Consider the following 25,901-nt stretch of genomic DNA (forward strand, 5'->3'; position numbering starts at 1 on the left):
CTAGTGTAAATGAATTCTAATTATTTCTCCAGGGCTTTTGAAGGAAGAGAATGATAGCCTGTGTTGGACATTGTAGTCACATATTTATATAGACTTTTCTTCCCTTAAAGGTATTTCAAGAAACAACTTCTTTCACTCAGGACTACTAATAGGGCAGTAGTAAGGGGGTAAAAAAATCCCCAATATCTGAGAAAAATAAGCTAGCATAGCTCCACTACTTCCATGTCGTCAAAAGTCACATCTGCTACTGTGATAAATGGTGCTGTGAGTTTTACCTGCAGAGTTTCCAGTCACTCCAAGATGAATTATAATACCGATCTCTGGCCTGGATGTAAATCTTCTCTAGCTTGCTTGTCGTTGCCAAGTGAATGAACTGTTCATCAGTATCATAAAACTGTGAACAAAAACATAGTCCAGTCAATGGATTGTAAGTGGTCAAGCAGAAGTTACTCAAACATCAGGTTAAAGTTATCTAGTTGATCTTGTGACAAAAATGAAAATGTGCTCATATTAGTTATCACTGCTGTATCAGAGCAAAGAGGAAGTTTTTGCAGAAAGGAAAGTATTACAAGTAGAATCAAACTGATCTGAAATACCCTGGCATGTCCTTACATGGTGTGATTACCATTGGTGGACATGCAGCTTCTATAAAGAGCTCTTGTAAAGCTAGCATGTACCTTTATATTTTTAATGAGGCCTTTCCTTGGTACCGAGAACTATAACTAAGGCGATGGCTCCATCTGCTGGTATGCACTTTCTTCATTTTTTACTTAACAAAGTAATCTTTTAACCTGTTAGGTCTGTTCATGAAGTGGAATGAGTATCATTTAGGTTGCTTTATTTTCTCTTATAAGCTTATAAGTCAGAATGTCAGGATAAAAGCCATAATGTAGACTCATACTCATGGCCCCACATGGATATTATCTTGTTATTAATCTTTGCACTTAACTTCACTTACAATAGAACTCTAATGGGAATGTGGGAATGGGCCCTTAGTTTATTGATTGACCATATACTTTAATTTTAATATTCATTTTTTATTTCTTCGAATATTTTATATAATTGGATTTTATTTAATACTTCTATATTATAGCTTTGTGTGTATTTCCTGATGAATTATTCTTAAGTGAATTCATAGCTACAAGTGTATATCTCTTTGGTCAAGGCCCAGGATAGGGAGACAGAAGATGGCAGGTCCTTTTCCTAGCTATGCCACTGATTTTTGGTGTTACCCTGTGGGCAAGTTGCCACATAGTAGTTGTTGTGTTTAACCCGCACGAGTGCATTAGCAATGCAAACAAATCTATTTTATGTCTCCCTAAAAATTAGTATTGCTTAATCATATGCTGCTGGAAACTGGGAAGCAGTTGTCAAAGACTAAAGTGTCCTCTGGCCTCTTGGGTAGTGTGAGAGCATGAGTCATTGGATTTTCACTCTATTAGCAAGAGCTCTTCTGTGCAAATCTGAACTGTGAACCTGCAACCAAACTACATGCAACTCAGTGTGGCAAAACTTAGGCTGCCTTTGTCCTTGGTGTAGGAAAAGGTTGTGGATTTTCCCCAGCTCAGGATCCACAAAGCCTAATAATCCTAAATCAACAGATACTTTTTTCTCATGTTAACATGACTGTCCAATGCTGGGTGTGACTTTGTTTTTCTCTTCTCCCTCCACCTCACTACCAAGATCTTCTTTTCTCCCATACTGGATAGTAGACATGACATCTTGGCACAATCCTGAAGTAGAGCACTCACTTTGACTGTGTCTCATGGTCAGAAAGATCCCTGACTATGAGACCTGAAGTTTGGGCAAATAGCAAAGACATAATACTAAAGGATTATCTCTCATGTGTAGAGATAGGTCATATTGGGGTAGATGACTTCTATGGTGCTCTTTGGAAAATATGTCAATAGCAGATTTATATATTTATATTAGGTTAGCATCTAGAGACCTCAACAAGGTTAGAGCCCCAGAGACGTTGCATGGACGTATACTTTATGAAAGACCTTGCCCCAGAGATCTTACAAGTTAACAGCTGGGTGAAGCAAAAATTGGTTGGGCAGGAAGGGTAAAAGAAGAAAGCATAATAGAGATAACAGGATGGCTTGGAAAGTTATATCATAAAAACATCTAGGCTACAAGCACATGACTGAGATGGGTAATTAAAGGCCAGTGGGGTGTTTCAATGTAAAAACATCACTAAATACTAATAATATCCTACATTAACAGAGTACTTTTCATTGCAGTGGGTCCCAAAGCATTATTCAAACTACAAACCCTCCAATCCTACTCTGACAAAGTTCCTTACTGAAATCACTAGGTAATTTCAACATGGTTAGATCAGATACATAGAGGAATCACTGAACCTGCTACTAAAATGTTGAGACTGATCCGTTTTCACAGTGTTTGAATCCCTGTTACTTGGATGCTACTGTGTAGGTGAAATGGGAAGTGGGTCAAGTTCTTAAAAGGCCGCATCATACACACGTTAAGAGTAATGAGAACTCCCCATTAAAAATACCTTGTTTTTGCTGGGGTTTCTCTCTTTGGCGTTGACCTTAAATGTCAAAGGGAAATAAGACTCTGGTGTACTCCATGTTCTGGGGTATTTCCAAGTCACTGTGCCATTTTTGACCACATGCACACACTCAGGTGGGTCAGGTTTTACTACAAGAGAAAATAAAGACTGCATTAGCATTCATTAGCTACATAGTATCAGCTCTTTGTGCTTTATTAGCACCAATTATTCAGTTAAATGGCTGCTGGAAACCGTAGTAAATTAGGGCCAAGAGTGTGCTTGAGGTTTAGGGACTATATTGTACCCTCCTGTGGAAGAGGGATACGTTCACAGAGTTCCCCTTATAAGACCCCTCAAGGATGAAGGGATTTAGAGGGCTGCAGAAGACAAAGGGAAGGGACCCAGCCTCAAACTCTGCTGACCTTTAGAATGCACAGGGTGCTGGCCAACCTCCCTTTCTCCCATGATAGTGTGATGAGCTCAGCAGCAACTTTCCGGTTGATCTGCCTATCTCTGTGTACCCAAGATCCTCCTCCCCTTTGGGGCAGTGATATACAGGAGTAGATGTCTGCGGTATGTGATGTTCCAAGCACCCATGCAGATATTCACTTGGAAATCTGCACTTTTCAGAGGGGAGCCTGCCACAGAGGGTGATTGCTTTCTGGCTCTGTTCTCTGCCTTCCCCAGCCTGGTTCTTCTAGTACTGTGGCACTCCCAATTCATGCAAAGGACTAGAGGGGCTCCTGTGGGTGTTTTTGGAGTGGGTGCAGGGCATCGGGGGGGGGGAAGAGCTGAAGCATGGACAGGGCCACGGGGGAAAGAGGCTGAGTGGGGGCAGGGCCTCAGGGTGGAGCACAGGCGGGGCCACAGTCCAGGTGCTGGTGGTTCCCTGACTTGACAGAAGCTTCCAGCAGCAGCAGCAGCACTCCAAATGCTGTGGGCATTCAAGGGAAGGTGGGTCCCATCTAGCATTTCTTGCCCCTTTTCAAACCTCTTATACTTGCCACCTTTGCTGTGGCTCATGGGTGCCAAGAACCTCCTATTTTTTTTTCCGTGGGTGCTTGAGTCACAGAGCACCAACAGTTGGCACCTGTGCCTCAACTTCTTCCTAGTTTCTGCCAGTTTTTGTTCTTTACTCCAGTAAGGGGAGGGAAGCCTACAGCCTAGAATACAGTTATCATGGGCTAAGCATTAATCCCTCTCAGCTCTCAGGTGGAGGTCAGAGAAACACTGGTGACATAAAGGTAGTGTGGGGAAGCCGTTACTGTTGGAGCCGTAAATTCATTAATCAGCACTATTGTCCCTCAGGATCACTGAATTCACTACAAGCTTTATACACTTAAAAATAAAAGCTGATTTCTGATCCACCCACTGATATCTCGGATGAAGAAGCTGCTGGTGCAGTTGTCATATTGTGTCTCATCAATAACCTCCAGGAACATCTCAATGGGCTGGTGTTCCTCAGCAAATGGGCAGTGGTTGGTTTTCTGACAACTGACTGTGTACGTTGTCTCTAGTTCATAGCGTTGAGGCACAGGGCTTCCACAGATTACACTTCCAGACGCATCCTCTTGAGTTCTGAATTCAAAGCAGAGAGTGATAATGGAAATGCTGGAAAGCTCTGAATAAAGCACTGCTTACGGATACTTCAATTACACTATGTCACTGGACAAGATAATGTTGCTGTGTCATAAATAGCATGTCTCGGTACATGAGACTCCCATGTCAATAGGAGTTCTGGGCATAAATTAAAGACAGTCTCTTCTTTAATGACACTATTTATTGACTAGTGTGGAGGGCCTGATATCTCACTTCACTCTTCAGCCCCTTTCCCAAACCCAGCTGAAGGAAACAGTGAAGTTGAGTATGTTTCCATAAGAAATAACACCACACAATACTACCAGAATTTGACTGTATTTTTGCATCCAGCAAATTATGCTTTGTGCTTATTTCCCCTTTTAACAAATAAAAGTAACACTGGGCCAGAGCACTCCCTGCCTTGGAGAAACCCATGGGAGGGGAGTGGGAGGTAGGAAATCCCCAAGAGGTTTCTCTCATAGTATTCCCCTCAGGGTCCTTGACTGGGAGAATGCTGTGGGCACATAGTGTTTGACCTCCCAACTCCATACAGCCAGTGGATCTGGAGAGAAGGATTCTGCAAGATGACTTGCTTCTATGTCTGGCTGAAATTCCTCTCCTCGCCTGCAGTTCTACTGCCTGAATCACTCTGCAGCTACATTACAGCATCTGCAGAGAAGATCCAATGGGAGTTCTTAAACTTCTAAGCTATATTAATTCCTGACCAGATTTCCATGCACTAATTTGGTGGGCCTAGAAGGGACTGTCCTGTAGAGGATATCCAATGTGCTGGTCCACATCCTCAAATGATGAAAGTGGCCTTCCCCTGGTCCAGTTCATGCGATAGGTGGCCAACTATTTTCGTAGTATCCCTTCCACATGCTGACAAAGAGGGGTATTCTGGCCTTATTATCCTAAAGAAGTGGCTGAGGAAAGTACAAGCTCTTACCCTTCTAGATTTTTGATTGTGAACTTCACATCTGGACTCTCATTTTCTGTCTTCCATGAGCATATGAAAATCCCTGAGTAATTCTTTGCCTCACATTTTAAAAACGTCATGCTGTTTGGCTCTAGATTGAAAGAGGGAGAAAAAATATATATTTTATAAAAATAATTGTTTGACCAGTAAGATAAAACAGTAACTCTACAAAATCCTGCTGGCAGGTATTGATTTTGTTCCCAGGAAAACAATGCACAATATACTCGTCAGCTGAATAGTGCCTGGAAGTTTGCTGGTGTCTAAAAGTGACCCTTAGAGATTATGTTGCCATTGTGTTTCCCGGAGATTGTTCACTTCTTTTATAGGATATTTCCCATCTATTAAAACAATTGTTTTAAACAAACCCAATATCTTCAATAAATGATTTCATTTCTCTGATTGCTCACCGTGCTATTTGCTACACATTTCAAAGATAGTTTTATCATGATGAGGATAGGAATAATGTCTATAAATGAAGTGTTTCCACCCTTCTAACAATGTTTAGTGGTCCAAGCGGAAAACAGGAAGATGGATATCTTGCTCTGGGAGATGTATCTTTGTCCAGTATGTTAACCATGAGCCTAGGATCCCAAACTACTGGGTTTTAATCCTGGCTCAGCAGCAGTTTTAGGCTAAGACACGTAATCTCTGCTTTATGAAGATGAATTAGTTAGGGGCAAATGCTCTCCTCAGCAAGCCGTTTGAACGACTTAGCTAGGCACTGATGAGAGCTACTAGGGCAAAGGGGAAGAACAGTCATTCCCCCACATGTTGTGAAGTTGTTCCATGGTTGCTGCTCCAGCCTAGAGGGTAGAGTAGCTTTAGCATTCCTCTGCTCTCCCCCACTCCATATGGGAAGAATCAGAAGATTCTTGTCATGGTCCCAACTCATCCTTTGTGACAGCATATAGGAACCACATACATGGCTGGACTCCCCAGATCCTGCTCCCTGGTTCTGCTGCACATGGGGACCTCTTCACCCATGTAAAGAGAGCATTATTTGCCCTTTAATGCCTGAACAACACTTAGAAGATGTACCATGCTAAAGATTATAATCCGCCTCATTGGTCATTTACAGTGGTTCTTTCCAATGAGTTCCTTTTTCCTTTGCGATGTTAGGGCACATACTGTACATGAAAAAAACATCATATTGCCCCATTATCTTACCTTTAAAACTTTTTAGAATCCACTTAGATATTTGCCTACTTGAGTCCTTTTTAGTAATAAGGAAAAAGTAGTAGCTTAAAATCTCATGGGTATCACTTTTGTGACAGGTGTAGTTGCCAGCATCTGGAAATTCCTTGACTGAAATGACTAATGTTTTGTCAGTTCCTATTTTTTCCTTATCCTTCATCCAGTAGACTGACATAGGTTGGTCTTCAGATAAATTGCAGGTGAGCTCCACTTCTTCAGCTGGTGCCTCCTGAGTCCACTCTGACTCTATGACATACACTATAGAGAAATAAATGTTGGGTGTTAGTCAAGTTTAAAGTGCTGGTAAAATCAAGCTCCATCTTAGGCGCGGCACTGCTGTCCTTGAAACTACTGGCAAAATACCACTGGCATGAATAACAACAGTAAGGCCCATTGTCTTTTGGCAAGATTTCCAGGTTTTAAATGAAAATATAAAAATCCATCCAAACCATCATGAGCAATCAGAGTTATTTTCACTTTAGAAATCATTTTCATACCAGAGTCTCAGAGAATTTGACACAGTCGCAGCCCTGCAAAGCTGTTAATATCATTATCCCCATTTCACAAAGAGGGAAATCAAGGCGGAGAAGGCCCAGTCATTCCCTGCATATGCTTAACTTTAAGAACACACATAGTCTCATTGGCTTTAAACATGACTATACATGTTTTTAAAGTTAAGAACGTGCTTAAATATTTTCCATAATCCAAGTTTAAAGCCCAAAGGCCAAATCCTACTCACTTTATTCCTGCAAGTAGCCCCACTGACTTCAGTGGGACTCCTCTGATAAGTAAGGACTACTGGATCTCAGTCCTTGCTCACAGAACGAGGAGTGAAGCACCTCTATGGCACTGTACTCCCATGGATTCCATGGAGAGTTCTCTGCAGTGTGAGGGATCTGTGATTGGGGAGTGGGCAGGTGGGCAAAGGGAAAGCCAGGAGTATGTATTGCCTCCTTCTAAAGCCCCACAGTCTGATGCGGCATTATTTTTTCCTGTAGAAAATCTGGTTGCCCTTTCAGCATGGTACCAATGAAGTCACTGCTAGGGGAGAGATGGTTCCAAAGCAGAGGTACAAGGATTCCAGCAGATAGTCATGACCCTTTGAATATTCCTCAGTCACTCTGTGAAGTCCTTTGCTCCAGACTGGGAGAAACTCCCCTTCATGAAACAATTTAGGAAAACTTCATTAAGCAATCTTAGTGGATTTTAATTCCTTATAGCCTTCTCTTGCTAGATTTTTCCAGGTGGTGGGGGGCAGCAATTAAGGCCAAAGATATGTGTGTGTAAATTGCTTAAATTCATACAGCTAATCAGGAACAGAATGAGGAGTAGAACTCAAGAATCCACTTCATTCTTGCCAGGGTCAAGAACCTCCATCTGCACTTTCACTGACACCAGTTCCCCAAATACAGCCATTGCCCCACGTAACCTATCTGGCCTTTCTCTTCTACCACTGACACATGAGCCCCTGTTGTCATTAGTGTCCTCTGGGTTTGTGTTTTTCATTGCAAGTGGACCCAGAATACATTTACTGGAGCAGGGGCGGCTACAGGCAGTAGCACGTCAAGCACATGCCTGGGATGGCAAGCCACGGGGGGTGCACTGCCGGTCGCCGCGAGGGCGGCAGGCAGGTTGCCTTCAGCAGCATGCCTGTGGAGGGTCCGCTGGTCCCGCGGCTTCGGCGGACCTCCAACAGGCATGCCACCAAATCTGCAGGACCAGGGACCTCCCGCAGCATGCGTAGGCAGCCTGCCTGCCATGCTTGGGGCCGTAAAATTCCTAGAGCCGCCCCTGTACTGAAGGTTTAGGAAGCACCACAATTGAACTTAGAAGAAAGCATCAATTCCAGCTATGAGCCAAGAGAGCTTCTCAGCAGGAGATTTCATTACCAAAGGGATGGCTTAAGCCAAATAACATTGCTAATAATAGGACACTGAATCTCATCACATTATACAGTAGAGACTGCTTATTAAAGTCATGAATGTACAAATACATGAAGCTAGAGGCTTGCCAATCTGCCGGTGAGTATCGAGAAGCATAGGCACCAGGAAATGCCAGAGAGGTACCCAAAGACACAAAGGTGTAGTTTTTATGCTGTGGCAGAAAAACTTCTAGTTTCAAGTGCCCCTAATGTTGTTTAGGGAAACCACAGCATAGTCTTATAACCTAAAGCTATCAACAGAAGTGGTTGAAATATTCATTACAAATAATGTTCTTTATGGGCAAGACAGTGATCCTCTTACTCATGTTGAATACCAGCTTCCACCCTGTGAAATCCCACTGAAATCAGTGGGGATACTTGTGGACTAAGGTGCTGGTCAATGTGAGTAAAGGGATTAAATATAACCACCTGAATTTAGCTCCATTTTCTGTGAGTGAATAATTTGTTCAGTGATTCTGCGTTTCTTTGAATAAATTCATATTCAGAGTTATTTGCTCAGAATAGTCAGGATGAAATATTTTCAGGCCTGGGTTTTTTTTATGAAATTTTCAAATTGACAATTTGCTCTGCATTACTTGTTTGTGGGTTGTGACTTAAGTCACAAGATGCAGTTTCTGCTTCCTGATTGCATGACTGAAACTCTTGAAACGGGAGAACAGTGAATAGGGAATAAGGCAGTTTCTGGTGTGAATTCTCAGATGAATAATCATGTTGCTAAACTTCATGAAACTTTTGGGACTCCTGAATCTTTTCATGAACACCCAGCAATTATCCAAATACGCATGAAAAATTCAGAATATGAGCCCATGGATTGTAGTGAATGCAACTCTGCTTTTATTCACAAACATATTTGTTAGTACATTTGTTTTTAATTATTCAACCAGTGATAGTTTTCAGTAAATGCAAACCGCTTACCATTCTCCCTCAGTCTCCACTTTGCTTCCAGAGGGATTGCAAGGGAAAATAACGAAAGTAGGACCAAGAGTAGATGAGACATCTGTGGAGGGTAGGGGAAAGAAAAATTAATAAACCTGCTTGGAAAAAGGCTAGTAATTGGTATTATTGATTGAGAGTTATTAGTATGCTCAGCATTAGACAGTATGAGGAAGACACAGTACATGCCCCAAGGACTTTACAGTCAAGAGACCCCATTCTGAGCATATTTAGTCATGTCAGGAGTCCTTCCTCATGAGAGGAGTCCCACTGACAGAAATGTGGCTCCTGGCAGGAATAAAGTGTGTAGGATTTGGCCTTTGGGATTTAAACCCAGATCATGGAAAACATTTAAGCACACTCTTAACTTTAAGCACGTGACTAATTCCATTTAAAGCCAATGAGACTACTTATGTGCTTCAAATTAAGCATATGCTTAAGAGTGTTGCTGGATAAGTATTTTATTTGGCATTTCCTTAGGCAAAAATCCTACCAAAGTGAATAACACATAACTGTTAATAACTATATTTGCAAAAGTGGCCAAAGCATGTGTGCCCATTGAGACACTTTAAATACATAAAACAGGAGTACTTGTGGCACCTTGTGGCTACAGCCCACGAAAGCTTATGGTGAAATAAATTTGTTAGTCCCTAAGGTGCCATAAGTACTCCTGTTCTTTTTGCGGATACAGACTAACACGGCTGCTACTCGGAAACCTTAAATACATAGATTCAGACTGCATGCATTCCTCTGTACTGTATTTTTAATGGACAGGATGAAACTAATACACTACTGTAGTCCTGAGCTCTGGACTTTTATGTTTGCACCTGCAGCATCCATGCAGGGGTATTATAATGCAGCATTATGGTGTGTACTGCTATTCACACTCCCTTTAGTTTGAACTAGATGGCAGTGTAGACAAGCCCTGGGTTCTTGTATTGGTACCCATCACTTTTAAGACTGGTTTAAATTTTTTCATCAGAACTGTTGTTTTGTGTAATCAGATATTGAACTTAACCACATTTTTCATTGTAAGAGTCTAGTTTTTGTGGAAAATTTTGAATTTTTGTCAAACAAAAACCCAAACTGCAAAGTTTTCCCTGTTTTCAGAACAGACGTGTTTGGGTGTTTTTGATTAAAAGTCAAAAATTTTCATGGAAAACCATTGTTGTTTTTTTGTTTTCGTTTTTTTTTTTTTTTTTGTTCATTTTCATCTACATTTTCATCAGAAAGAACACCCATTATCTGATCAGCTCTAATCACGGTATGAACACCTCCCCTGTGATTAGGGATGTATGAACAACATGTATATCTTATGGGCCAGTTGATGTAAATTGGCATATCTTCATTGACTTCATTTAGATCGGTTAAGGATCTGGCTATGTCATTTGTATGTTTGTGTAATTCATACTCAAAAACATAAATGTTGATAATATACATATTTCAGTTCTATTAACTGTAAATATTTAAATCTATACAGTGTATACATACCTCAATATGTATAAGTATATTAAATAACCCTGTCTTCAGAGAAATGAAATAACAACTGGCTTTATTTAAACATACTTCCTTGGGTATTTTACGTTAGCAAGAATATAAACTAAAAGATCTTCAGCTTTTATTTATTTTTTTTTGCATTGGTGTATTTTATATCACTAGCATCCTTTGACTTCATCTCTTACTGGCTCCCTGATGCCCCAGTATAGAGATACTCCACCATAGAGCAATAAGAAGGATTTCTTACCTTTTCCAGTGGTGCTTGTTCAGTGATGCTGCTGGAAGTGGTCGTTCTGTGGATCTGACAACAGCTAGACACTGGTTGCCTTTATATTTGTAAACTCTGAAAGTAAAGAGATACTTTGTTTCACCGCAATACCACAGAATTGCAACACGTGGAGTAAGTTCCTTTTTTGCACAGTGATAGAGGTATAACAAGAAAAGAAGAAAAAGTTTGGGAGTCCCAGGTAATCTTTGAAGAGGAAATAGGATTATTTCTATGACCTTTTATTCCATGCCAGAGGCATTTCCTTTCCTGTTGTCATTCTCTGTCTGTCTTTCATATACAATCTGGTTTTTGCGATGGGGAAAATGCACAGTAAATAAACTTCCAATGTTGTTTGACCTGGAATTTTTCATATTATGAAAGAGAGAGAAAGTTAATGCACTTAGTCTTTTATTAGCTGTTAAGTATTAAAGGGATAATAATATGAAATAAAAGCTCTATTACAAAACAAATTCAAAACCTGAATGACTGTAATATTTAAAAACATGAGAACCAATATATACATCATTTAAGGAAAGAAACCTTTTGTTTTCCAGTTAACTTAAAAATCTAGAAATGAATAAGTGATGCATCTATATACGGTATACTAGCATGGAGTTGTTAATAATATTATTATTATGAAAGAAGGCTGAAGGAATTGGGTTTGTTTAGTTTGGAAAAGAGAAGACTGAGAGGGGACATGATAGCAGTTTTCAGGTATCTAAAAGGGTGTCATCAGGAGGAGGGAGAAAACTTGTTCACCTTAGCCTCCAATGATAGAACAAGAAGCAATGGGCTTAAACTGCAGCAAGGGAGATTTAGGTTGGACATTAGGAAAAAGTTCCTAACTGTCAGGGTAGTTAAACACTGGAATAGATTGCCTAGGGAAGTTGTGGAATCTCCATCTCTGGAGATATTTAAGAGTAGGTTAGATAAATGTCTATCGGGGATGGTCTAGACAGTATTTGGTCCTGCCATGAGGGCAGGGGACTGGACTCGATGACCTCTCGAGGTCCCTTCCAGTCCTAGAGTCTATGAGTCTATGAGTCTATTAATTATCATACCTCGAGACCCCAAGCAGAAATTGAAGCCATATTGTGGACATACATATAATAAAAAAAAAAGATACCTGGTGTTGCAAATTGTTGCAAATGATGGTCTTGATCCTGCAATTGACAGCACATGAGCACACGTCAGTGGGGCTCCATTCAGGGGCAGCAATGCACCCATGTGCAATTGGTTGCTGGTTTGGAGCCCAAAAAAACATGATAAAACAACAGGTGAATACAGCAAATAGGCAGGAACAGCACAAAGTCGCTGGGAGACAACGATGATTAACATAAAGACCAGCAGTCACAGCACATCAACTGTGTTTGAACTATCAATTCATCATCACATGCTTTGTAAGCATCATGGCAGGGCTGAGTTGAAGGACAGATTTGAAGGAGGATAATGTCTTGGCTTTGTGGATTAATTTTTAACAATGCTTGTCAAGTGGCAAAGTAGCCCTATCTATCTAACTATATCTTGAGCAAAGTCAGCTCCGGACTTCACTTCACCAATGACACCAGCCTCCATCATCCATTTCTCCACTTCTCCAACAAGCACTTTAGCATGTTCTCCCCGACCTTCCCTGACAAGTAAAAAAAACTCTCAATCAAAATCTGTAAATGCACCATTTTGTACTCATTCCAGTCTCACCTCAACATCCTTTTCTGCTGTAACGCATTCAGCAACCTGTTAATGTCTGGGCAGGGGATCACTGCCACTGACCCGCTAAAGATTTGCACATCATATATTGATTGTTTACCTTGTCTACCTCATCCCATCCCAGTCTGCTTAATTGTATCATCCATTTGTTATATCTTCTCTCTTTTAGATTGTAAGCATTTTGAGGGGCAGAGATGATCAAATATTATACATAAAGCATCTGATACAATGCAGCCTAGCCTGGTTCTGGATTTTGGGCACCAACCTAATAATAATAATAATTAATATTAACAGTAAATATGTACATGTTTATAGAATGTACAATGTGTGCATAAATGTGTATAATACACTCATGCTCTAGGTTAATTCCAAACACAGAACAAATAGTAAAATATAGTGACCAAGGTGTGTCAAGAATCCTGGATCGCAGTCATGAAGGACAGATACATCTGTGTGGAACTTCCATGCCTAGATAGTCTTCTGTGATCCATCAGAGTGGAATTTTTAAATATCAAACCATAGTTATTGTGAAAATATCTCTTGATGTCAGTCTGTTTTTCCATTATGATCTCATATATTCTTAAGGGGAATTTAGAGGAGAGCATTTGGTCCCACCATTTTATTCACTTCCTCTATGACACTGAAAGAGAGAGAGAGAGAGAGAGGGAGGTGGAAGCTGTAAGTTAGACTATTTTGCTTTCCAGTAAAGCCCGATAAAATACGATCATTCCACAATTAGGAATATTCCAGACATACCTCTTTCTATTAAAAATAACCAGCTGATTGGAAAATTATTTCCTTTACAAGGGAGGGCTTTTGCTTTGTCTAATCCTTAATGGGGTGAAGCAGGCATTTTACTAAGACTCAAAAGGAAAAAAAAATTACCTAACATTAATAAGATGATTAAATACCCCACCAAAAAGAGAGCCATGTGAAAGGGAACAGGGGTTTATATTTCAGAGTAGCCATGTTAGTCTGGATCTGTAAAAAGCAACAAAGAGTCCTGTGGTACCTTATAGACTAACAGACATATTGGAGCTTGAGCTTTCGTGGGTGAATACCTACTTTGTCAGGGGTTTATGTTGTCATCAGACAGGTGCTATGTGGTTACTTTCTGATAAGTTTCCCTCAGTGACACAAGTAGCTTGCTTTAAAATTCTTCTTTTACATGTGATTTCTCTTTTCACCAATGTCTGTCTGTTCAGCAGATCACATTGTCTGATTCTTCCAAGTTATCACAATTGTTAGATGCATAAAGAAATAATAGATTAAAAAAACAGCAAAACAATGCTCCAAATTTATCTGTTCAATCTATTAGCCATCTCCTAACATGGCAACAATAATTGGCAAATGGGGTATAGCTCATAAAGCAGAGAGGATATCCGTCCTATAGAAAACAGGTACATCAGTCCTGTGTAGGATATCAGGGGCATCAGTATTACATAATAAGAGGATCATCTGCACACAGTATGTGCTTACAGGCACATACATAAAGCTGGCTAAAATGTTCCATACAGAAAATTTACTCACTGAAAAATATGGCTTCATCAAAACAGAAACTTTTCACAGGAAAATCTCAATTCTGATGAATTTCAGTTTTCCAGCAAGAAACGTCAAAACAAAAGTTTGTTTTGAATCAGCATTTTGAAATGAAATGACAGTTTTCTTCTTGTTTTGCCATAAAATGTCAAATCATTCCAGATTTTTGGTTTAAAAAGAACTAAACAAAGCAACAGTTAATGTTGTAATGTCAGTTTGAAAGAACAATTTTCATTTCATTCTGATCAAAAAGTCACAATTATTTGGTTTCAACTCCTCTGATTAGAAACTTTTTGGAATTTTTGTTCCACTATATTTTTGAATATTTGGACTTACAAATCCAATTCAGAACAGAAAGGTGTAGTGAAACTTTCCTCAGGATGGAAATTCTGTTTTCTGAACAGCTCTGTGCACACCAGACATGCCAAACCTGTGAAAAAAAATGCAGAAATTGGGCTTGTTTTTGGCTTAATTGGCTTGTGAGTTGCTTGTTGGCCAGTTTTTGGATTGTAGTTTGTTGCTTGTTGTAGCTTGTTGCTTCTTCTTTTTTTTGATCGGCTCTCAGCAAGGGGCAAGAGGGGGGCAATCAGGTGCAAGGGAGTGGGAGAGAGTCAGGGGTGCACAGTGGGCCCACCGCAGTCCCAGACTGCACGCCGGGGGGATCTAGTCACATAGAGTGTTGGGGTTCTTAGGGATTGGCATGTTTTGGCCTTGTTTTGAAATGGGATTAGTTTGATTTTGGGCTTATTGTGAAAGTCGAGGTGCTTATTTTCTGTGTGAAAGTTGGCAACTGTGGTGCACACCTGTGCCACACGTGCACACAGTTTTGGCATACAAACATGTACCTTGCCACCTCAGTCTCTTCCTGCTACATTCACATGCTGAGAGGCTTGTGTAAATGGTAGAATCACTAGGGTTCCTCTTCTGGAATTTCCTTAGATACCTGGTTCAGATGTGCACTGCAGGCAACTCAGGGATTAATGTCAATGATAAGATAATATCACTTTTATTCTCAATACAACAATGAGGAAAAAGGAACTCTTGTACTTTTTATATAATTTATTGAACACTAATTTCTCCCTTCCACCAGGAAGTAGGGCTTACCTTAATGTATCATTAAATTTCAGTGCAATATGTCATTATTTAACCAAGGTCAAATCTTCAAACAAACTTCTAATTACAATAAACAAACATCTAATTACAGTAAAGAATAAAATAGTATACATCTACATATAGATTGGCCTTTTCCTGCCAAAAGATCCCAAAGTGCTTTATAAAGACAAAATTAAAAGCTAAAGTATACAAACAGAAAGGTTGATTAGTATTATGGTAACATAGAGGGCCCAACCAAGGTCAAGACCCCACTGTACTAAATGATGTGTCTATATATAGTAAGAAATAATCCCTATCCCAAATAAATTACATGTAAACAGACAATAATGGGAAAGAGGAAGTATTGTTAGCCAGATTTTATGGATAGGAACTGAGGAAAAGGGAGTTCAATTTTCAAAGTCTCTTAAGAGACTTAGGAGCCAAGTCCCATTTTCAAAAGTGACCTAGGCACTTGGGAACCTAAATCTCATTGAAAGTAACTCCTAAGTCAATTAAACACTTTTGGAAATTTTTCCTTTAGTGACTTGTCCAAGACCTCACAAGCAATATGTGGCAGTGATGGGAATTGGACTCAGATCTGCTGGGACCAAGTGAAGTGTTTTAGTGACAACACCAATCTTCTTGTGTTGGAATGAAGCATGAAAATGCCTCATCTATAGTATGCTTTTTTTCATCTAAACATAGGTTAGTAACTTCTTGGACAAGGAATGCATTTTTTTCTACAATATCTTTCTGTGATTTTCATTCTCATTCAGGGCCGCCGAGAGGGTGGGACAATTTGCCCCCACGATAGTTTTTTGGGGCCCCTGGAGCGGAGTTCTTCATTTGCTCCAGGGGCCCTGGAAAACTCTCTCAGGGCCTGGGCCTCCGGAGCTTGTTTTGCTCTGGGACCCGCCACTGAAGTGCCCCGAAGACCTGCAGTGAGGAGGTCTTTCTACCCTGAGACCCACCGCTGAAGTGCCAGGTCTTCGGCAGCAATTCGGCGGCGGGGGCCCCCCTGCAGCCTAAGACTCCAGGCCCCCTGAATCCTCTGGGCGGCCCTGTTCTCATTTGATAAATATGATATGTTGCACTATTCACCTTAATTCTCAGTTCTAAGACCTTTATGTGGCTTGCTTACTGTAGGAATTTCATCCACCAGTGAGCTACAGTAATTTCCAGGGTGTAACATGACAACCAATTAAAATGAACAGTTAAAATGGTTTAAACCAGGATATGAAGCAAAACAACAAAAAAGAAAAAAAACTGAACTTATCAAACTGAAAGCACCGAGGAAAAACCCAGAACTAACCCTTTTATTTTGATGGTTCAAGCAGTAATTTCTTGTTTCTCAGAAAGCTTTTTAGGATCATACCATCTGACCCCTGATTTCTGTTCACTTCCTGAGAGCAGTGTGAACAAATTCTTTTAAAAGTGGATGCCAGTAGAATAGAAGTATGCAGGAACAAATAGTTTGGTGAACAACTTCAACAGCTGGCCCTATATCCAGGGAACTAAGCGCAATACTTGTTGTATAAACAGTTTTCTGTGAATCATAGGAATTCAAGCTCATTTAAGAGCTGATATATGTAATAGCAGCCCCTGGAATCAGTGGGTTTTAGCCACTGATATATAATGGAATCACATAACCTTTTATAGCCCTGAATTATGCCCTGTGATAGAGGACTGGAAGAAATGGTTAAGGATATTCCAGATCTTCCTGGGAGTGAGTGAAGTAGAAGACAAAAGACAGAGCAGTCCTCCACGCTGCTGCATGTGTAATCTATAAGATGAGAGTACAAAAGGAAGGGCAAACTACTAGATACAGTCATTCAAAAAGGTTAAGAATATTTTGATCCGTGCAAGAATGTCATTTGAAAAAGGTGCATCTTTACAAGAAACCAGCTGCCTCATGAGACCATTGATTGATCTTAATGTAACAGAGCTATTCAATATGGATGCCATTTCAATTTAGACAGTTCACAGACGGACTAATTAGAAACAAATGGGGTGATTTGTATGGACTGGGGATTCCTTCAGTGATGTTTCACTGGTGTGCAGTGATTCTTCACCCAGCTGAGAAGCCACATTGGCAGGATGTAAAGAAAGACAAGCTCAGCTCATCTTGGGCAGAAAGAAGGTAACTGTTAGGATGGGAAAAGTAGTGTAATGCAGAATAGCTTTGAATGTAATAAAACAGATTGGCTGTGACAATTTGCTGAGGTTTCTGTTAGAATAAAAAGTTCTTGAGAAATTTAAAATGGCCATCACACTCACTTTATGACACTGCATTAGTCATTTTAAGCTCATAATACCAAACTTTCTAAAACTTCAAGTGTCTATCTAAGATTTCTGTACATGTTTGGGTAGATATCACAGCAATAGCTATTTACCGATAAATAATAGATTAGATCTGGCTTTGTGACTAATAATAATTTGTTTCACTATCAATATTTAACAGTTAGCAAAACTTAACATTCAATCTGTCCTCTGATCATGGACAAAAGAGAACCTTAACTCACAGTAGGCGAGAACTAAGCAGGTTAAGCCAACTACTTCGTCCTCCATGGTTTCTTTCGTCAAGTTCCCCAGAATAAATTCTGATTTATTCCACATGTTGGATCTTATTTGTCACCATGAATGGAGTACCCAAGGCCACAAATGGTTTATATGAGCGGCCTCAAATACTCTTATTTCTTAGTGACATGGTTGTCTACAGATTCAAGGAAAACCTCACCTTGAGAAGCAGAGGTGGATCCTTGGACTTGTAAGAGGGGTTTCTTCTTCAAGTGTAGTACACAAGCAAGTGTGTGTTACTGCCTGATATTTACAAGAAAGACCATAGAACTGGTGATGGGAAAATGTTAAAAGTTTCAAAGAAACATGCAGAAATCCATTGCTTTTCCAGATGTCTTGGATCTGTAAAATTCAGCTGGTAATCTCACAAGATTTCTTGTTTTGCCTGTTTCTGCTTTTGGAAATATCAACCCACTCCAGGAAAGCACAAAAACTGGTGCTTAATTTTAAGCACAGTAGGTCTCATTGAAATCATTGGAAATATTTGCATGCTAAAAATTAAGCATGTGCTTGATTGCTTTCTTGGATTGGAGTCATTATGAGAGCACAAAAGGGAAAGGTGGTTTTGTAGTTGGACTGGGTTCTGTTCTTCGCTCAGCCACAGACTTCCTTAGACATGTTGCTAAGGTCCAAGTTATAATGTCCACATTAGATCTATATGCAGCAGAGCATTCATTTATGAAAATGGTGTTGAAATAGTGTTTTTTTAAAAGTTAGATTTTTTTAGACGATACGAATACAGAAGGGGGAGAAATAAACTCATTCTTAGCTGTATGCATTTCACACCACAGTGTAGTTTTTTTTTTGTTTATGTGGTTGTTGCATTTTTTTCTGAAGCTACAATCTTGTTTTCAGAAGCCCCTTTTTCAATCAAGTAGCTTTTTAAACACTAGCTACTTTATCACAAGCAAGATAGTCTGCAGGTAATGTACAGCTGCAGGAGCTCAAAAAGACTCTGCTTTTCATTTGCTCCAAAACTATCTCTTCTGTATGGACAGGAAATAGAAAGGTCGGAGAGGATAAAATACATAGAGTCATAAAAATGTAGGGCAAGAAAGGACCTTGAGAACTCATTTTAGTCCAGTTCTCCGAGCTGAGGAAGGATCAAATAAACCTAGACCATTCCCGGCAGGTGTTTGTCCAACCTGTCCTTAAAAACCTCCAGTGATGGGGATTCCACAACTTCCCTTGGAAGCCTGTTTCAGAGCTTAACTATCCTTATAGTTAGAAAGATTTTCCTAATATCTAACCTAAATCTCTCTTGCTTCAGATTAAGCCCATTACTGCTTGTCCTCTACCTGCAATGTACATGGAACACAATTCATCACAGTCTTCTTTGTAACAGCCCTTAACATATTAGAAGTCTGTTATCAGTTCCCTCAGCAGAAGAAGTGCCAGGGTTTTTGCCACACTAGGGGGCAGCACTCATCCTCTGAGCATTCAGCAGCGGGGGGGGGGGGGGCCTTCCGCACTGCATCTTCGGGGCAATTTGGGGCGGTGGGTCCCGGAGCCAGTGAAGGGCCTGCCGCCTAATTTCCACCAAAGACTAGGAGTGGAAGGACCCCCCTCGTCACCAAAGTTCCGCCGAGGGCGGCAAAATGCTGCCCCACAAATCCTGCTGCCCTAAGTGACTGCCTAGGGTTGCCTAGTGGAAGCACCGACCCTGCTCCTCAGTCACCTTTTCTCAAGACTAAACATGTCCAGTTTTTTAAAGCTGTCCTCATGGGTCAGGTTTTCTAAACCTTCTATCATTTTTGCACCCCTTTCCAATTTGCCCACATCGTTCTTAACGTGTGGTGCCCAGAACTGCATGCAGAATTCCAGCTGAGGCTTTACCAGTGCCAAATTACCTCCAATTACCAGGAACAATTACCTCCCATGTTTTACATATGAAATGCCTGTTAATACACCCCAGAATATTAGCCATTTTCACAACTGCATCACATTGTTGACTGTCATTCAATTTGTGATCCACGATAACTCCCAGATCCTGCCAGTTTTTTCCCTATTTTGTAATTATGCATTTGTTTTGCTTCCTAAGTATAGTACTTTGCACTTGTCTTTACTGAAAATCATCTTGTTGATTTCAGACCAACTCTCCAGTTAGTCAATGTTGTTTTGAATTCTAATCCTGTCCTCCATAGTGCTTGCATCCCCTCCCAGTTTGGTGTCATCCATAAATACTATAAGCATACTGTCTACTCCATTATCCAAATCATTCATGAAAATAACCAGACCAAAGACAGGCCCTTCCAGTTTTGACAAACATTGATAACTAGTCTTTGAGTACAGTAGTTTTGCACCGACTATATAATAATTTAATCTCGATGGAAGCTAATTTCATCATACTATCTTATGACCAAGCAATAAGGGCACTATTCTGAAAACACAATCAAGCATGGTGCTTATGGATTTCAGGTAGTCCCATTAGTAAGGCATGGTTGTCAATGCAAAGCACAGTGATTATTTCTGGTGAGTTGTTATAAAGCAGGTGTGCAAAACTGAGTCTGAGGAAGGCACAATTCACTCTGAAATGCACATCTGTTCTGTGTTTTATTGGTATTTTGAAACGAAATAAGAAATAAGAAAATCAGAGATAAAAGAGAAAGAATGGTGGGGGAGGGAAATGCAATATTATTATTAGTAGTAGTAGTATTGGTATTACAGTAGTGTCTAGAGTCCTAACCAAGATCAGAGCTTCAGTGTGCTAGGGGCTGTACAAATCTTTAGTAAGTGTGACAGATTCAGCAAATCTTTGCAATTATCTTCGTGAGATCTTATTGTATTAAGAATTATTGTGGGACAAGGACTGTATATAATTCCATGGGGGAGGGTGACCACAGGTCCACCAGAAGTTAAGAACAGTGATTAGGGAAATTCACTCAGGCTCTAACACCTTAGAGATGTAACACCACCTGGAAAGCCTAGCATATACTGGTTCCAACTGGATTCCCCGGAGACCAACAGACAAAGAAAGGACTTTTGGATAAATAGCCAGAGTTTAAACTGACTCAAAGTATTCTTTCTGATCCAGCAAAAGACAGGACCTTCTGTACAAAGAGGCCCCAATCCTTCCTGGGGAATGTTGGAAGGACTTTGGCCTACTGAGGCCCCATAACACTGATGAGTGATCTCTGGTAAGCTTTTAGCAATCATGTATGTTCTTTTATTGTGTTTAATGTGCTTTCTCTGGAATGCTTTCAACTTAATAAGAAATGTGCTTGCTTAGAAAGAGCTTTGTGGTAATTTATAACTGCTTATTATTACATTTTCATAGCCTTTGAAGAGAAAGCAAAGCGTAGTCACTAGCTGGTTTAGGCAATCTGGTTAGCCAGGGATATCATAGTGTTAAGCAGGGAACTATGCAGCCTGGGAAAACACCCAGTCAGGAGGGAAAGAGACATAAGTCTCTACCCAAAAGAGGTGATGGATGAGCCTAGAGTGGGTGTCCTTGAAGAGGGAAGAGGAAGAATAGAGGTGCAGTTTCCCTGAACTGTGACAACAGTTCCTGCCATGAAAATATTACTGATCTATCTAGGCATTGTATTGCATCATTTACAAGCAATCAGAAAATTCCAATAGCATTAAAAATGCTAAAGGCATTTTCTACTGTGTAATGAAAATGTTAACACCCTTGGTACATTACAATGAAAGAGGTGATGCAAAGTCTATTTTGCAAGCCAAGATGTTTTACATGCAAACCATTGGCGCATACCAGTGATTATAATTTCTGTAATGATATGACTTTATCATGTGCAATTGCTTTGAATGTTTGGTTTATTAAAGATGTTGTCATGAGTGGGATTAGAGTGTTGCCAACTCCAAGTAGTCGAAACCCATGGGGCAGGCCTAAAAATTGTGAGATTTCTCCAAAAATCATGAGTTTTTTTTTAAAAAGTAGCTCACTTTTGTTTGTCTTCTGTTTTGTTTTTAGATTTTAGGATGCACTTGGGTCACATTTTTAAGCTTTTCTCTGCAACCATCAGGACTTAAAAGTTTACTTTTTAAATATGAAAGCTGAGACTCACACTTAATTCTATGAATCTAGGAGATGAGTTGTGATGTTCTCCTAAGGGCATCCAGATCTGTAAGCCAATGTTCTACCCCTCTGTCTCAGCAAGAGACAGCTTTGCTGGAGCTTAACCTGTGTGTCAGGCTTGCAACACCAGTCTGTTCGCCTCACCAGGAAATTCCTCAAGACTGCCAGTCTTAACCTTGCGTTGCAGATAACATTTAGTGAACCCCAGTTCCCATCTCTCTACAGTGTCCAATCCTTGTCACTGGACTCTCACAGAAATTAAGTAAGCTGTCTCCAGAGAGACAATGAACACACCAGCCTGTTAGTTTGGCTGAGAACTCATGTTTTACTTCAATATAACAGCACTGAGATGGTTTATAGTAAAACTAAGAATAAGATTATTAGTAATGAGCATAGATTTAAGTGATACTAAGTAAGAGTAACAGAGACAGAAATGGTTACAAATAAAACAAAAGTAACACACTTCTTAGTGACTGAAACTTAATTTTAGCAAGTTGGAATCTTTGTCTAAGCAGCCTACTTATTTACATCAAGTTACCAGCATCTCCAGCCTTCCAGGCAAGAAAGAGTATCCAGTATTTTTATAGGCCAGTAAACCTTTGAAGTCAGGGGCAGCAAGTTATATGGGCCCATGATGCCCGCGCTCCAGGAATATTCAGGGCCCAGGGGGCACCAATGTTTGGGGTCAAATCTCTACCCGGCCCCTCCTGCTGTCTCTGTGCACCTCCTCCAGAGTGCCTCCCAGCCCTGCCTGCCGCCTGCAAGGCCCCCGGCTGCCACTGCCACCACCAGCAGCACAATGAGGCTAAGGCGTCTTCCTGCCCACACTCACTCCGCACCACTTCCAGAAACGGCTGGCACACCCCTCAGGGGGGAGGGTGTTTCCAAGTGCCGATTCCGCAGCTCTCATTGGCCACAGTTCCCGGGCAATGGGAGCTGCGTGGGCAGTGCCTGTGGGCAACAGCACACAGATACCCCCCTGGCTGCCCCGCTTAGGAGCCGCTGCCGGAGGGGTGCGTGGGTCGATTTTGGGAGCTGCCCTTCACCCTCTCTTGCACCCCAACCCACTGCCGCAGCCCAGAGCTTGTACTCCAACTCCCTCCCAGACCCCGCACCCCGTCCCCCAAACCACCACCCCTGCCTGAGCCCAGAGCCCTCACCCAAACTCCATCCCAGAGTGTTATGCTTATAAGAAGCACACTGGATCTTTTTCAAAGGAAAAGGCAGTATGCCACTTTTATTGAAGATACAACAATTAGCATATGCATTCAATCACATTACACACACACACACTGTCCCGCCAGTTGATGTTATACTTACCAGTCCAGAGTTTGGATCAACCTAGTGGCCAGCTAGATTGATCACAGGTAGGGAGGAGATGGGTTCTGTCAGTTGCAACACGATGCCCCGGGGAAGTCTTGGCAGGATGAATGCAAAGTTTCATGGCAAGGCACCATGTTTATATAGTGATTTTCCTTCATTGGGACCAATAAGTTTTGCATCATCATGCTGTAATCCATTGTTTTTTGACAAGTGCTTGTTTTTTAAAATTGTTCTCATTTTTCTTTTCTTTTTTTATTAAGTTTTTTAGGGAGTTATTACATGCTGCTTTTAATTACAGTTATTTTGTCCCCATTGATAGGTGCCTGTCTCAGTTTTAGAGTCGTTAATCTGCCCTCCTCAGACATTTCAACTGGGGCGTTTTGCAGCCTCCTGGTGCCCTTTCATCAGTCTCCAGTTCCTCCCTAGACCACCTGGTTAAGCAATAGCCTGTACATTTAATTTTTAACATACAAATTTTTTTAATTTGCACACAAAACAAAATGTATTTACACAGAACATTCTGAATAGGATCATTAAGTTGTAATGCAAAAGAAAACAATTATGGCATTTTTTTGCTTATTTTAAAATGCTAAGCCTATAACAAATTGGTGACCCTTAAAGGTTTGTTACCTCCTTGAAATTAGCACAGACACACATTTTGGCTGATATATTTTTACCAATGGCCCATTAGGCCATTCCTTTTAGCTATTTAAAAAGGGTGGCTGGCAGGATATAAATAAATTATACACCCATACATTTAAAACATGCTACATTATTAGTTTTTATTTTTTTAATTTTAATTCATATAAAATACAAACATAAAATTTTATTGTTACATGTTCCCCTTTTCAGTTCTTGAGTGGGTCATATTTTATACAATTGTTTTATAGCAATGTACTGAGAGACAATTTGAGCTTGTGGTTGTAATTTAACAAACTTTTTTTTGTTTAACAGCACATACAACACATTTTTAGCAAGCAAACACAGGACAATATTAACACAACTAGTAATGGGTGAAACATAGACGATATGCCCTTAGAGGTCGGGGACCAGCCTGTAAAAACATTGTACCAGTGATAGGCCGTTAGATTTTTTTTCTAGAGTTAGCACATTTTTAATGTGCTTTTATTTGCTTGTAATATTTGAATGACATGCTTCCCTATATTCCTTTGTGTTTGTTGTAAAAACTGAGTTACCTTTGTTTTTGACAAGTGATTAGTTAGTTTGTGCCAACTTAGGCTAAGGGGAACAGAGAAATTAACCGGGGTGGCGGTTATAGTGCTTTGGGGTTTTTTTTATTTTTGGTAAATAGTATGTGTGATTGCTAGTATATAATACACGGGTATTACATTTACATTTATTTACTGGGGTTGGCTAATACTTGCATTTTTTAAAATACTGTTTTTTAGGATGTATCATATACACATTGTTTGTTGTACAAAACACGTGTTACATTTTTTAGTTAGCTTTACACACACGTTTTTAATGATGTATTTTTGCCAAATGGTTTTGTGGTGACAGGTAGGGACAAGCACACAGGACAGTGTGTGTGTGTGTGTGTGTGTGTGTGTGTGTGTGTGTGTGTGTGTGTGTGACTGAAAGCATATGCTAATTATTAAATGCGGCATATTGCCTTTTCCCCTGAAAAAGATCCCCTGTTCTTCTTATAAGCATAACAAGAGCCTGCACCCCCTCCTACACCCCAAACCCCTGCCCCAGGCCACAGTCTGCACCCAGACTCCCTCCCAGAACATTAGGCAGGTGTGCGTGTGTGTGTGGGGGGGGGACTTGGACCCATTCTGGGTACCACCAAAAATTATACAAACCTGCTGTCCCTGTTTGACATGTATTCATTTGAAGTGAATTCCCAGATGAAGGTTTTTCTCCCTTGCTGCTTATGCCATCCTGTCTTCCTCACCTTTCTCTAAATTTGTTGCTCCTGTGAACTTAGATGCAAATGAACTTGCATTGTCACTGTCATCACCTTGCTCATTTCACAATGGAGATACAGGCAAAACAACGTTCCTTTATATAGGGCAAACTTGTTGATCTGCTCCCTCCGCAACATCTTTTAAATACATATTACCACTAGACATACATACCTCTTTATATACAGCCTGTTCATAGAGCACACAATGATATTAATCCCCTGTGTCACTGGCTTTCATAAGACCTTACTCAATACACTTTTATAGTACAATAACATTGTATATAATCAACTGATTCAATTGCTTATTCTTTAGGATTCGGTCACACTGTTCTCCTCCTGGGAGGTCGGGATCCTGACTGTCACAGGGGCTTTAAGAAAAACAACAGTAATTATACATCTATACCTTTACTCATCATATGTTTTTGTATAGATTTTCACACCTCCTTTCTGTTTTGTCCCCTGTTCTTGAATATGTGCATTTTTATGCCATCAGCCATTTTGGAAAAAAATAAGGTTTTTCAATTTTATTTCACTTTCTTTACTGGAGCTGTGATGAAGTGGAGAAACTGCCTGCCAGCACGGAAGAGATTAAAGAGAGGCTTTGGGCCCAGTTAGTCTTCCCTGTTATATCTGAAGCCAGTGCCTGGCCTGGAAGGGGAAGAAAAGTGGACGACAGCTTGGGTGAAAGTGAATATGAAATGGTAGAAATCATGATTCTAAAGAATGGTAGTAGGGAAAACAGCACAGTCAAGATAATGGATTTCAAGAAGACCGATTTAGCAAACTCA

General features: G+C 40.4%; 1 protein-coding gene across 1 annotated transcript; it reads right to left on the reverse strand.

The window, feature by feature from the left end:
- Positions 1 to 271: 271 nt before the first annotated feature.
- IL12B (interleukin 12B) lies at positions 272 to 9,205 on the reverse strand. Its single transcript, XM_030574046.1, has 6 exons — positions 9,124 to 9,205; positions 6,240 to 6,524; positions 5,043 to 5,163; positions 3,888 to 4,093; positions 2,519 to 2,664; positions 272 to 394 (listed from the first exon to the last, which is right to left on the reverse strand). Exons 1-6 carry the CDS (start codon positions 9,203 to 9,205, stop codon positions 272 to 274), a joined length of 963 nt encoding a protein of 320 aa, XP_030429906.1.
- Between the last annotated feature and the right edge of the window lie 16,696 nt (positions 9,206 to 25,901).

This window comes from Gopherus evgoodei, chromosome 8 (genome assembly GCF_007399415.2).
Source record: "Gopherus evgoodei ecotype Sinaloan lineage chromosome 8, rGopEvg1_v1.p, whole genome shotgun sequence".
In the NCBI taxonomy this organism is placed as follows: domain Eukaryota; kingdom Metazoa; phylum Chordata; order Testudines; family Testudinidae; genus Gopherus; species Gopherus evgoodei.